The 14,573-nt window shown below is 41.6% G+C and overlaps 1 protein-coding gene across 1 annotated transcript; it reads right to left on the bottom strand.

Moving 5' to 3' along the window:
- Positions 1-576: 576 nt before the first annotated feature.
- Positions 577-9,523, bottom strand: thbs1a (thrombospondin 1a). Its single transcript, XM_078277116.1, has 22 exons — positions 9,327-9,523; positions 9,144-9,227; positions 8,271-8,830; positions 8,098-8,176; positions 7,873-7,962; positions 7,664-7,773; positions 7,216-7,341; positions 6,673-6,769; positions 6,401-6,574; positions 6,130-6,306; positions 5,862-6,035; positions 5,489-5,769; positions 5,190-5,408; positions 4,977-5,084; positions 4,414-4,573; positions 4,193-4,311; positions 3,622-3,856; positions 3,243-3,470; positions 2,886-3,157; positions 2,693-2,790; positions 2,450-2,589; positions 577-2,348 (listed from the first exon to the last, which is right to left on the bottom strand). Exons 2-22 carry the CDS (start codon positions 9,205-9,207, stop codon positions 2,341-2,343), a joined length of 3,519 nt encoding a protein of 1,172 aa, XP_078133242.1. The 5' UTR covers positions 9,208-9,227; positions 9,327-9,523; the 3' UTR covers positions 577-2,340.
- Positions 9,524-14,573: the final 5,050 nt, after the last annotated feature.

Consider the following 14,573-nt stretch of genomic DNA (forward strand, 5'->3'; position numbering starts at 1 on the left):
TTCTTGCTGGCAAGAGTGGATCACAGCCATACGTTTATGTGCCCAAAGGGAGTGCATTTATCACTTTAGAGTGCAAAATTCATTATGCCTAAATCTCACATGGAGTGTCGTTTAAAGGTGTAAGCAGATGCCTCTGTAATGTGTAATCAGATCTATATGGATGAGCTGTGTAAGTGGGTTATACTTCATATTGCGTTATCCTGCTGTTGACTCCCAAGGATACTCCCTTTCTCCAAGGCTTCACTGGACTCAAACTAATAGATTCCAGTTGCTTGACACCGCATGGCTCAGCTCCTTTTGCTTTTCTTGGTAGAAGACCTCAATCAGAGTAGACATGAAGTCTTAAAATCCCTGAGAAAGAAGTCTTGAGACTATTTGTTTGCCCAAAAAGACACCAACCGACCAAGATACTTTTTTTCCTGAAGTGTTTAATGTTCACTTGACATTACAAAATACAAGGTAGGAGTATAAACAGCACTTTGGGTAGAAACTATAGTACAAAGTTTATAGAAAAGCTTCACTAATAATTAAAAAAGGACCCAAACAAAAACCAAAATAACAAAGACATCCTCATGGCAGTGTGCAAATAAGTTTATACAGACAGAAACGCTTCCATATGAGGCTACGCTTCTAGATAAATTATTTAAATAGCATATATCTACACAAATGAAATAACCTCAACATAAAACCAACATAATAATTTATCAAAACAAATGCACAGGGAAAACATAAAGCACAACAAAAGACAATATTTCTTTAATCCTTTACGTTCCTGTGACACAGGAGTGGATTTTCACTCCTGTCCCATCCCACTCCCACAAAAAACTCCTGTCCTGTCATAGCCCGTAAGAATGACTCCCGTCCCATCCAGTTCCTGTGAAAATAGCCTTTATTCATACTAGAACTGCATATAAAAACTGACCTATTGTTATTGTGATTCCCGTCCCGCTCGCTCTCGTTGACGTTTTTTCCTGTCCAGTCCCTTTAATATGATGAATAGTGAAATTGACTCCCATCCCACAGGAATCAAGTGACCCACAGGATTCCCACAAATGTCAGCCTTTAATATACAGCATATCAATTATACTAGAGTCTTACTAAAAAAAAGAAGCCAGCCAATTTATACTCTTTTGCTAAGACAAGTGATTCTTGTGTCTTTCTGGCCTCATACAAAAAGAATTAATGAGGTAATATTTGTACATAAAGGGTTTCCTTTGATTTTTCCTTCAGTCAGAAATGTACACACAAGCTCAGGCACACCAGTCATGCACACTGTGCACAAGCAGAATATTTAGAGATACAGTAAGTGATGCCAATCTTTTACATTTTAACTGTTTTGGTCAAATGTATTGCCATATCTTGCCATTAGTGGATATTGATTTAAGTTAATTGGAATAAATTGCATAGGATGCAGAGACAAGCGAGAATTAAAGCCTCTATGATGAATACGTTTATACAAACAGCCATACTTACAATGGTTTAATCACGACAGGAAATAGACTGGCCTCGCTGTTTACGTCCCTTGACAAATTCAGTAAAGATTAGAGATATTAACATAATATTTGCTAATAATTACTGTTCCAAAGCAATGTTTAGTGCGCCTGCTTTGGGGTCCTGTGCTGTCCTGAATTTTGTGCTCTCCTCGTTTCTTCTTGTGCTCTTTCCTGAGAAGGCGAATGTTTTGGGCCAGCCCTAAGTCTCGGTTAAATACGAGATCTCGTAGACAGGTCTGCTTGGGGTGGGGTAAGGGGTTGTTAAAAGACATAAAAACTAAACAACTGACGCGGTTGTCTTCATAATAATGCCTGTTGGGTAGCACACATGCACAAACACACAAACAACATTCACTCTCTTTGATAGTCAGTCCATACTGTCCATGGTCCCTCAACAGTTCCTTCAAGGGGTATATTTACCCTGGGCTAAGAAAGTTATCCTACTGCTTTCTTCATACTGAAACAAGCATCTTTGAGTCCACAGCAGATGTATATTAATGCTCAAAAATAAAAATAAAAAACATGGAACACTCTTCCCTTTGGTCCCTCATCCATAGAGGAATACTGCCGACCGACAATCGTTCAGGTGTGCAAAGCAATAAAATGACAAGGTGAGAGGGCCAATGTCTTCTGAGCAGAGCTGCGCTCACTATTTGAGTTTGGTGCAGTGGTGCAGAATCATCATTGAACTTTCATTTGGCTTCAAGTCCTGAGGTCAGTTTACCTCATGTTAGCTCACTTCCTCGTCATCCAATGTGCAGTAGGCAAAAGAAAAAGATTAAAGACAAATCGATCCAGTTATCGTATTATATATTCATACTGACGGACGGAAGGCTCTGTGGTCCAGTTATGTATCTGAAAGAAAAAAGAAAAAAAAAAGGAAACATGTTACAAATAAAGTCGAAGGTGATGAAACCAGTCTTTTTTAAATTTCAATTCATCGCTTATGTGCTTACCTCTGCATTCGTATTTGAGGTCTGAGAAGTAAACCATCTCCTGAGAGAAGACGTACAAGCCTAGTCGCCCACCAGCGTAGGTCTTGTCGTAAATGTTTCCAGAATCGGCCATGATTCTCTTGCCTTCATACATGACCACTCTAAAAAAGAAAACGTAATCACATGAGCTCATTGCTATTTTGATATAATTTATGCAGATTTGTAATTGAATGAAAGGGCATGCTTCTTAGGTTTTGAACTTACCTAATAAGACCAGTCTTGGGTCTGTGGGTCAGATGCCATCTGTAGGCGGTGAAGTCCTTCCAGCCAATGTTCTTGGGGTCGTGCCACAGAGTGCGCACCTGAAAAGGATAAGTCGCGATAGTTAAAATGAGAAAAGTGTCAAACATTGTCTAGAATGATGTCTCGAACCCTGAATCAATGAATCTACTCTCACCTGTCCGGGGGTGTCTCCGGTGTGCCACAGGGCGTTCCTCAGATGCTCACCAGGCCCGGTGGTGGAGTTGACCACTTTGATTGACAGGCCAGAGTAGCCTTGAGCTCTTGTGGGTGTGTGGGACCAGTAGGTCTGTGTGATCTGTTTCCACATCACAGTGTAGAAGCGTGAGCTGGACTGGTAGCCAAACACAAACCCAGCATAGTCATCATCTCTGTCCGTGTTGATGAAGAACGTTCCACTGAAATCCACCGCGCTGAACTCATCAAAGCCTAAATTAAGATGAGAGATGGTTTAGAAGTGGTTTGCTACCACTTTATGTCCATGCAGCGAAATGTCTGACTGTGTATTACGTACCAACAGCAATGCCAGGATCACAGTTGACAGTCTGCACCAACTCCTTGCCCTGATGCCGGACCACCCAGTTGGGGTCAATCTGGGAGGTGCCCTTAGGGTCCAAAGGAACCATTTGGAATCTGCGGAAGTCTGTTTCACTGATGGCAAAGTTCTCCGGGCACACGTCATGGATGTCCAAAACATTGTCTTGGTCAAAATCGTCTTTGCACACGTCACCACGGCCATCACCTGAGAGGAAAAAATAGACATTGAAGTCACAAAGAAGGAGCTACAAAACGTAGCCCAAAAGAAATAATTTAACTGAGGCACTATTTGTCCGGTAAATGGCGCCAATGTTTCAAAAGACCACATATGACACAACGTTGAGAGACTGACTCACCATCAGAATCCAGCTGATCAGGGTTAAATGCCAGCCTACAGTTGTCTTTGTCATCAGGAATGCCGTCGTTGTCATCGTCGTGGTCACAGGCGTCACCCTTGCCATCCTTGTCGTGGTCTGCCTGGTTGGCGTTGGGTATGTAGGGGCAGTTGTCCAAGTTGTTCTGGTGACCGTCCTCGTCAATGTCCTGGTTGTTGTCGCACTTGTCTCCTATGCGATCTGAGTCAGAGTCGATCTGTAGGAGAACAGAATTCCTTTATGATGAGATTTCCCACTCACACTATAAGAGTCTTGTTCTCACTTCAAATACCTCCCTTCACTGTTTTTTGCTAGCCTCAATATGAGAGGTGCTACTGATTTAAATGTAGCCCCTTGTTTTCAGGTATGCAAGCAATGTCCACTCAGACACATTCATATTTGTTCCAAAGGTGGATGAATAGATGCACTCTTTTTCCTCAAAGCTGTCACATTCCTCTCTTTCATTAAAGAAGGAACTTCTACATAGTTACATGGCACATTGATCTATGTTACCCAGAATGGCTTGTAATGGAAAGATGAAATCTGACGTTACCTGATCAGGATTGTGCTCCAGAGGGCAGTTGTCACAATGGTCTCCCACCCTGTCCCTGTCGGTATCTCTCTGGTCCTCATTGTAAACATATGGGCAGTTATCGTTCTCGTTCAGAATGCCTGTTGAGTCAAAACATACTTATCTTAGCCTGTGCAAATGTTTTTTATGGCTAAGGAAAGGCATGAAAGATACCTTGGATGGAATTTGCAGAAACCACTTACCATCGCCATCAATGTCAACAGCACAGGCATCACCCTCTCCGTTGTTGTCAGTGTCGGTTTGGTCAGTGTTAGCCTCGTACACACAGTTGTCACAGCGGTCGCCAATGTCATCTCTGTCTGCGTCATACTGGGCAGGGTTGTACACTTTTGGGCAGTTGTCCTAAATTCATAGAAAAATATCAAGAGCATAATTAAATTACTAACATGTTTCATTACTCAAAGAAATTATATTAATAGAAACAAAACTGCTTTCAAGGCTTGTTTTTTTTCTAACTTTTGCTGGAATGTGATATTCCACTGCAAGCGATCTGGTAATTATTACCACAGCATTTTTTTTGCCCAACTTTCCAAATACACACTAAGAATTATGGGCAACAACCCACATCATCCTCAATTCTGGCTTTATCCTATGTTACATGTTTTCCACTCTCTGGTGAAAGCACACAAACATAGAGACTTTACATTCCTACTGCCCAAAGGAAGGATAGCTGCTGCTGATTGCTATGTCTGGTCTCTGAGAAAAGCACACTTTGGGGCTAAAATAAACTGCTTTGATGACTCACCCTATCATCGGGGATCCCATCATTGTCATCATCATGGTCACATTCATCACCCAGGCCATCTTTGTCATGATCTTCCTGGCCAGAGTTGGGAAGGTTGGGGCAGTTATCCTGTAAAGGAACAAAGGAGCGGTTAAGGAGGCAATCATCTTAATAATAGCGTGTGGATGGGTAATAATGCCTTTTTGTGTTTCTGTCCATGTGGGGTCTGGCTACCTTCTTGCAGTGGTAGGTGGCGTTCTCCACACAATGCAGGTCAGTGTTGGGCCATCCGTCCAGGTCACTATCCTCTCCGCAAATACGGCCATTTCCGGCATATCCTGGCCTGCACTCGCAGCGGAACATGGATTCAGAGAAGACGCCCAAGTAGATGCAGTTTGCATTTTTATGGCAGTCGTGGCTACCATCTTGGCAAGGGTTACGGGGTTTGCAAACCTAAAGAAAATTACAGAGAATTAAAAAAATGCAAGCAGCTAGTCTACTAGCCACAGTAGTCAGTAAGTAATAACTCAAACCTGTTTTTTAGCAGTTGCCTGTTCCACTCCTTTTCCAAAGGGCTGAGGACCTGAGAAACGTGTGGGGCAGGGCAGGCAGTTGTAGCCGGGTTCAGTGTTCTCACAGCGATGGACTCCATTATGTGTGTGGCAAGCATCAGGGACCTCTTCACACTCGTCAATGTCTTTGCATGTGATGCCGTTCCCAGTGTAGCCAAGTGGACACTTGCCGCACCGGAAAGATCCGTCGGGGAAGCTGGTGCATTTTGCGCCAGGGAAGCATGGGCTGGAGAGACAACCATCTGTAGAGAAAAATAATTTGTACTTTAAAAGAGTAATCTGTTGTGAATAATGACTTCTTTAATAATTGTTCAATCTTGCTTAATCTGCTTACCAATAGGACAGTCCTGTTTGTTGCACACTTGAGTCACAGTAGCATCTCCAACACAATCCTTTCCTCCATATTTGGGGACGGGGTCAGAGCAGAGACGTTTGCGGATCTGGACTCCTCCACCACAGGTAACAGTGCAGGTGTCCCATGGTGACCAAGGTCCCCAACCTCCATTGACTAAAAAGTATCATAAAAACAACATTCAGCATGTCCCCCTCAATTCAGACACTCTTACATACTGTATATACTCTGCTACTGATATTCAACTCACTAGGACAGGGTGACTTTTGGCAGATTTCCGTTTGACGTCCTTCTCCCTGGCAGTCACTGCCACCCATCTGGGGTGTGGGGGAGTTGCAGAGGCGTATCCGGGTGATGACCCCCTCGCCACAGGTCACAGAGCACGAAGACCAAGGAGACCAGTGGCTCCAACCACCATCCTGTTTGACTGTTACCAATGCATACACAATTAATTCATCATGCTCTCAAACTGAGAAAATGTATTGTCACAATTGCTGTGTTAAGAATGCTCAGTGACTTACAGCGTTTGTCACATTCCTTGGGGTAGCAGTCACGGGTCTGGACAGAGGTGCCCTCACAGTTGCTGTTGATGCGGTCGCAGGAGCGTCCACGCTGCTGAATGCCCCGACCACAAGTCACCGAACAATGGGTCCAGTCAGACCAGGGGGACCAACCATCCTCTGCATAGTCGCTCGCTGTAGATGGAGAAGACATAAAGTTACCTTGGGAAAAAGATATCAAGAAGGAAAGAATATCAGATGAAAAGTGCAGCAGATTTAAAAAATAAGCTTACGTGTTCCACAGCGAGGGCAGCACTCTCCGTCGGGCACGGTGGCATTAGCACATGGAATCAGAGGGCAGGAGATTTTGCGACACACAGTAGCAGAGTTCTGGATAGAGGAACAGTTGAATTAGTACAAGAATAATGAATGAGCTGACTGGTTGACTGGCTACAGACAAAAACAGAGGCTTTGCAAGTGCTGTTCCAAGCCTAATCATTACATTTTACAGTGAGTGATCTTTATCAGGGACATGACACTCCTGCTGTGTTGATAGAAAACATAATCCTCCCCAACACTCTCCCACTAACACCTAACTAATTACACAACAACCTTCACTACATGTTGCTGGTGGGGGAAAAGTCCCCATGCGGCTTTGTTGCTAGTCGAGAACAAGTGTTGATGGCTTTCAGACAGAAGTGATGTGGTTATAAAGGGAGGTGCTAACATAAACACTAGTATCATTTCATTACAGCAGGGATACAGGACAGCGTCATTCCTCAGCTGATTCCTGGCTTGTTTAAAGGTTGCATTCCAGCATCTGTGATGACACTTACCTGGCAGGTACACTCTGTGCAGCCATCCACGGTCCATTCATCTTTGTCCTTGTGAACGATGCCATTGTGGATGCAAATTCCACTGTGGATGTGCATTTGAATTTTCAGCAGTGAACTGTCCTCAGACTGGAGGAAAAGAGAGAGAGAGTTGCTCAGGATGGAAAACTTTCCCTTTGCCAAAGTTCCAATACAAATGAATCACTGACCGACACCGTGATTAAGACATTGCTTGACTCTAGTGAAGCAGTGCAAATGCAACTGACAGCCAAACATATTTGTGTATACACATGGGTCTCATTAAGGACTTGGCCAGGGACTGCCATTACAGCGACAAGTGGCTATGCACTGGGAATGCGTTAACTGAGAAGTGGAGGGGAAGTTGGAGACGAGAGGAAAAGAGGGAGTGAATAATGACAAAGAGCAGACCCTGATGGCCCTTGGAGCTTACCACTTTGCGGAGCTCATTCGACAGCTGTTTAACAACCACACCGAGTCCCTTGAGCTCCTTAAACATGCCGGCGATGTCCTCACAAGAGAATCCGCAAACAGACTGCAGATCTGAATACAGGAGAGAAGAGTCCAATAAATGACTTCACCTCTTAAAGCTTACAACTGGCCAATAGAACAGAGACACACTTCGGGGAGAAGAAGGCTCACCTTTGGCTTTGTGGCCGGTGTAATCAGTCCTAATGGCGGGGCTGGAGCCATTGACTGGGTTGTCCAGGGTCATGACATCAGTTAAAGTAGCTGTACGGGGAAAGGGGAGAGAAGACAAATTATTTCTGTTCACTGGAGAACAATGTGGTAATCCATATTTTGCAGCCAAATAAGATCCACTCAGTTAAGGGCACATGATATATTTGATTTATTTTTCAGACTTACCTCCACTCTGGCATCCCTTATTTCTCAGTATGGCATCAAGAGTGGTCCCAAATACAAAGCGCACATTTTGAAGCACTCCCTGTAGGACAATACATTCCAGTTAAGAGACACTTGGATCTATTAAACCTTTATTTTCTTACATCAGTTATTATGTGAGCTTGTGTAGACCTCACCTTGAATTTGTCCCTGACAGCTCCCTTTCCAATCCTGAGCCTGGCAATGTCTGCCACCTCTTGGGACAGAACTTTGTAGATTGGCACATCCATCTCTGATACATTGATCTCCTCACAGCCGACATAAAGCTGCACTCGATCATCCTGAACGAACAGCGTGATGTTCTTCCAGTGTCCAGTGGCCAAATCAGCATCCTCGATGGACACGACCTGCTGCTGGTTCATGAAGGAGTAGACCACATCCAGAGTGTTCGCCTTTCCGTTGGAGATGATCTCGAAAATGGGTTCGGATCCGTCATTCTTCTCGATGGTCAAAAGGCTGCCCCTGGATTTTTTGAACTGCTTCAGGTTGACCAGGAGGAGGAAGCCCCTCTCAGCCTGGATGGAGTCGAGGAGGTCCCTGAAGGAGCTGTCGGGGACTGGGGGGATCAGGTCTGCATTGAGGAGCTTGTATGCAGGGCTGTAGGGATCTTCACCTTTGACCAAACTCACTCCATTGCCTCTCTTGTTTACCCGGGCCAGATCAAATAAGTCATACACACTGTTATCATCCCGATTCTCTGCGGTCAAAGAAAAGAAAGAGCATTGTTTCGTTTTTTTCACTCATAATGACAGTGTGCATGAAAATGCATAAAAACAAAGAAACCCCAACGTAATAAGTTTATATAAATAAATAAATATATAAATATATAAAATATACTATATTTACTAGGACTATACAACAGCAAAACATTATAAGAATATAACTTTATAAATATACATAGAATATTATTAAAATATTCTAATATTCTAAGTTACAGTTAAAGTCCCTGTAGGGATGATTTAAATATGGAAAACAACAACCCACTATTAACAAACTTTTTTCCATCTCACCTGCCAATCTTGCGCCTTCACAGCTCCAAAGCATCAACAGCAAAAAGATGCCACACAGCATCATATCAAAATCTCAAGTGATTCCTATTGCAAGTGCAAGAATAACAAAACACGCCGTTACACATCCAGGCTACATTTTGTATAAAAAATAAATAATGATACAAAATAATATAGTCTACAAACCTTTAAAATGAAAATCTCCTCTGAAAAAAGATAAGAAAAAAGTCCTTGCTTGTCCGATTATGTATCCCGTTTCTCTTCCAGTAGCTCTTTCAGAGGCTCATTAGTTTTGTGTAGATCGTTTCAAAGTCTCTATGAGATCCTGTCCGGGATTTATTCCGGTGCTTAGACTTATTCTACTGACTTATCCTACTGATACAAGTGCTATTTAAACAGTTTGAGGACATTCCTGAGATCCCGCCTGAACCAATGGGATGGCTGCAGGAGAGAGGGACGAACTTGTTTTCTTACCTCACATCCAGTCAGAGTAACATCCGAGACGCACACAGAGGGGAAAAATGCATTCCTGAGCTGGATTTCCATCACCGGACAAATATTTCATACACGCTCTGGAGCCAAGACTGGTCGTTTCCGGTCAAATAAAAAGTTTAATTATTCGTCAAATAGTCTTAATTGTATAAAGCTGTCGTTTTCTAAAAAAAAGTATCTATTTATTTTTAATAAGATCCAAAGTAAAGAGGCCAATTAATTCAGTTGACTGGCAATACAAAACTAATTATGAGTGAATTCAAAAGTTGCCTTAAACATTACATTTCATAACTACAGTCACACGTTAATTCCAGCTCATATTTATATGACATGCAGCAGGCTATTTACTGGGTCATGGTGTGCTTCTCATTTTGCTATTCCTAGTCTGGCCGCCAGGGGACTCATTGAGTAATGAATGCAAGTGCGTGCTGGTCTTAGAATGGGAGGTAGGATACTTGTCTCTGGCTTGCCTATAAAGTTTAAAAGCAGTTCAAGCAATGTATGACACATGCATGTCCACAACAAGCATGTTTTTAAGCTTGAAACGTATTTATTGAGTACAAATACTAAACATAGGCTATACAATACATGTATAATGGAGTGAGTGAATAAATGTGAGAGAATCCAAATAATGAGTGGAAAATAATGTTTTGTTTTGTGTTAATGTGTGTGGGAAATAACTTAATTGTGTATCACATCTATTAAACCATGTTATGTCAATGTTATATGAAGAAAAACGAGGTGCCTTTCTTAAAAATGATTTGCTTTTGTTTAAAACCTAGGGGTTGTTCCCCCCTACAGGGCCACAGGACAGATCTGAGGGGTAAAAAAAAATAATGTTGCTTGCACACTTGGAACATTTCTCCATGCAGACTCTTGTTCAGTTTGCTAGTGGCGGGTGAACGACACAAACCAGGTTACTTTAAAGAACCGGTCTTCTCATCAGTACTAATTTCCGACATCATAGATTTGGCAAATTATGGAGGTGGGAGGCTGCAAATTTAGGGGTGCATGCTGGGTGGTTTCTGTCAGTCAAAGCAACCATTGACTGACTGAGTAAACAAACAATTAATATGCAACTGGGGTAACTGAAAAGGTAGGCTCAGGTGATAGTTCTTTCAGATGACAATTAAGACTGGACACTTAGCAGATACCTTTTTCAAGAGCAATAGTACAGAGGAGTAAGTAGTAGTAATTTAATTGAAAGACTGCCCATCTCTGCACATAGGCATGCATACTTGTGGATACAGAGGAAAGTTATATAAAGAGAGTGAGTGTGTGACAGAGATGAAAGCCTTATGGAAAAACAGGGAAGCACAGAGGTGCCTATGCTGTGATGACTTACACTCTAAAATAGAGGGACTGTCTAAAATAGGTTAAATATTTGGACCTCTGATTGTGATGAGACACAACATCTGGATACTTGTTCTTCAGCCAGTGTATATATACCACAGGAACTTGGATTTTTGATGATCTCTGTCACAGGATTTACAGCATGTAGTAGGCCAACTCACCTCGGTGAAACATAAGCCTACAGGAAGTGATAAGGCAGTACTGATGCTTCACTGATCAAACTGTCCTTCAAATGGAAAATGGCTTCAGGGTTATGAAATGGGATGAAGATGGGATAAGAGTCTTTGGTTTCATGGGAAAGATTTTTTTTATAGATATTATAGGCAGGTGTGACTGTTCACATCCCTGTGGGCGTGACCGTGAGCTCACAGTGTGGGAGGTGTAACTGACAAGACTGTGTTGGAGGTTAAGAGACTTGCCAAGCAAAGTGAGCCAAAACTACAGCAGAGACAGATAGCAAGTGTTTACTCGGAGTGTATCCCCTTGCATTAGTTTCCGACTGGGGGGCGCTCACATTCACTCGTCAGTGAGTGGGAGAGCTCATTTTTGTGTAATCGCAAAATTTCTCTGCTCCTTCCTGCATGGGCTCTAGATAAAACACCTACGAAGAGAAAATAATTACCTCATGTAGTTAAATCAGTTTCTGTACTTTACTGGATAAGCTATGTCCCAGAATATGTTGTATATTAATATAATAATACATTCATTCATTAAGAAGTTTGTTCAGAGATTTATTTTTTTATTGAAGCACTGACAAAACCACTTGAAAAAAGCCACTGAAAAAAAGTTATGTAGTCTACATGTAACCAGAGATGGGCACAAATACATCATAAATGATCTTGTTACAAATTACAAACACTTGCGTCAAATGAATCAAAATAAAATATAAAACATTAAAAAGATGAGCTCTGCTGATTTCTAGTGATGTTAGATTCACAAATGAACTGGCAACAGGTATACAGTCAAAACAAATCCAAAGAAATGACGCAGACAGCCAGGATATCAATGAAGGAAGAACTCTATGGCAACGCAGACAATCTAACAAACAACAGCGAGAGAGCTATGAGAGAGCTATGAGAGAGCTACACCTTATATATACATTGGTAAAGTGATGACTAATGGGTTGGCATGCATCTCAGCAGGCAGGTGAAAAGATCACATACTTTAACATTGTATTTAATGTTGCTATTTTACATTGCCTCAGGCTTAAGCTGAACCAGCAACATGAAAGACAATTGTAAGGTTAGTGAGACTTTCAATAAAATATGGGTTCATATTTCTAGGAGGGGATTTGTGTTTGCATTCTGGTGATATCAACACTTGTTTCTACGTGTCAGAAAGAAAGGAGACAGTGATGTAGCAATTAAATGCCTAAGGAATGATACAAAACTAAGGCTAATAACTGTTAGTGGAAAGGATTATTGCTTTGTTGTATAATTATCAAGCACATTACAATTGTGATGTGCATTATCTTAGTGACAAGTGCAAATCCCATTTTAATAAGTTATATTGCTGAAATAACATAAAATAAGAGAATTACACCCAGGATTTTAATGTTTTCTATATGCTAAAGTCTAAAAATAAATATGTGCTGTTTTGTGGTCTAATCAAAATGCCTTGATTTATTCACTTTGAGCAAATCAAGACAATGTGTTTTTTTCCATCTTTAAAGCTGCATCAGTTGTGTGTTTATGACAGCGTGGTAACAGCATGCTCAACTGGAACAACATCTAAGGACGGGCAGTTTATAGGATTAGTATGACGCAGAGAGTCAGCGTTATCATACAGACAGGTTAAGACTTGCTCCTGAAATTTACCATCAATCGCAATGACTAATTCATCAAAGATTTGAAGTCCGTGCCATTATTAACCTGGACAGGCTCCATTGTCCCTGCAGCTGTAGTTTTCAACAGCAGAATAACGTGTATTTCAAAAGAAAGGTGTGTATGAAAGACTAGCGTGTTTTAACACCTTTTATTTGGTGAGTGGGCCTTGCTCAGAACGCATCATTCTGCCACAAAACATGCCCGGAGGAGGGAGGGAGGAGGGGCAAGCTTGTGTAAGTCGTGTTTTTTTGAGGAAAAAAATACAACAGCTTGAGAGTGACAGTGGAAAGGATAAGTAAGAGGCCTATATAGCTACTAGTCACAGACGGAACAACCGAGTCACTTATAAACTATCAAAATGTCTCCAGCAAGGTCATCATTGATTACTGATCATCTTTTATTTTAGGAACAATAATCCATAAACCCTGTCTGGTGTCCCCTATATTGAACTTTGTGTGCAACATATTTTAGTAGCAGTAACTCTTATCTAACAGAGGAAATTTGGGAATCAAAATATATCATTTATGAAAGGAACTAAAGACAATGTGTTGCCAGACTAAACTTTTTTTTAATTCTTTCAGCTGTTTTGTTTTGGCACATGCCAGAACACTGAAATCACTTGGACCTGTTGGCTGTTGTAAGTCATTGATCGTAATCCATGCTTGGCCTCGGAGGGATAAAAAGGGAAATATGGATATTACTGGTGGCTTTGGAGCTGGCTTAGCATGGCGAAAATGATTTTCTGTGACAGAACAGCATTATAAGAACCTGTTCTGTCTGTGGTAAAATACAATATTTAAAAATATTCGGTGTGTAAATGTTTTCCAATGTTTTGCACGTATGCACCATTAATCAATCATGTTTGATATTCAGACTTTTAGCAACATAAGCAAAAATACATTGGATTTCAATTTCAGGGAAAACATTTTCACTCAACACCACCACTGCAAAGAACCAGAGACAGATTAGATCCTTTTGTGGTGGCATTAAGCTAGTTCATCTTTGGATGTATGCATGGAAGAAAATGATGAATTGGTTGCAGTGAGTCTGCTCGATTCCGGCAAGTGATGTCAGAGTCTGATTATGTTGGACGGACGCTCTAAAGCTTGTCTTCTCTTACTGTTTACAGACCGACGCCAAGTCATCCATGGTGCTCCTTGCATGCCAGTCTTACAAGCTCACAGAGGACTTTAGGTCTGGTGAGTGATGGCGGTATATGTTCTCTGCTGTTCTGTGACATTTCTGCTGCTAAATGCACACCTTTGACTAATGAGCCGACAGACCACACGCCACTCGACTGTAAGAAGAAAACTGTATGGAGGAATGTTAAAGGTCTTTTCAAAGCTGCACGAGCGAGTGTTTGGTTTAGGATAGAACTGAGGCTCATCACACTGGAGCTTCTTATGACCACACAAGTGGATAATGGCTTTTTGAAAAGTGTATCTAAATGGGTCGACAAGTACTCCTACGACATAATTTTCAAGGAATAGTCCACCTTAAGACAACACTAGGTTAGACAGCTAACATTAGACGAAGGTCAAAAAGAGTAAAAACCTGCGCCTGCTGTATTGTTAAGAGATTATTAAAGAAGACTTTGTGGATATAGTCATAGAACAAAGGGTGATTATTAGGTTATGTAGTTGTTAGCAAACTGTTGCCTATTTACACTTCCAGCAGACATGTAACAACATTAGCCTGCATTTAGAGATGTGTTTCTGCCCACCTGAAGTCCAATTTTCACACTTTAAGCTCTGTTTTGGTC

The sequence above is a fragment of the Sander vitreus genome, chromosome 20, assembly GCF_031162955.1.
Source record: "Sander vitreus isolate 19-12246 chromosome 20, sanVit1, whole genome shotgun sequence".
Classification (NCBI taxonomy): Eukaryota; Metazoa; Chordata; class Actinopteri; order Perciformes; family Percidae; genus Sander; species Sander vitreus.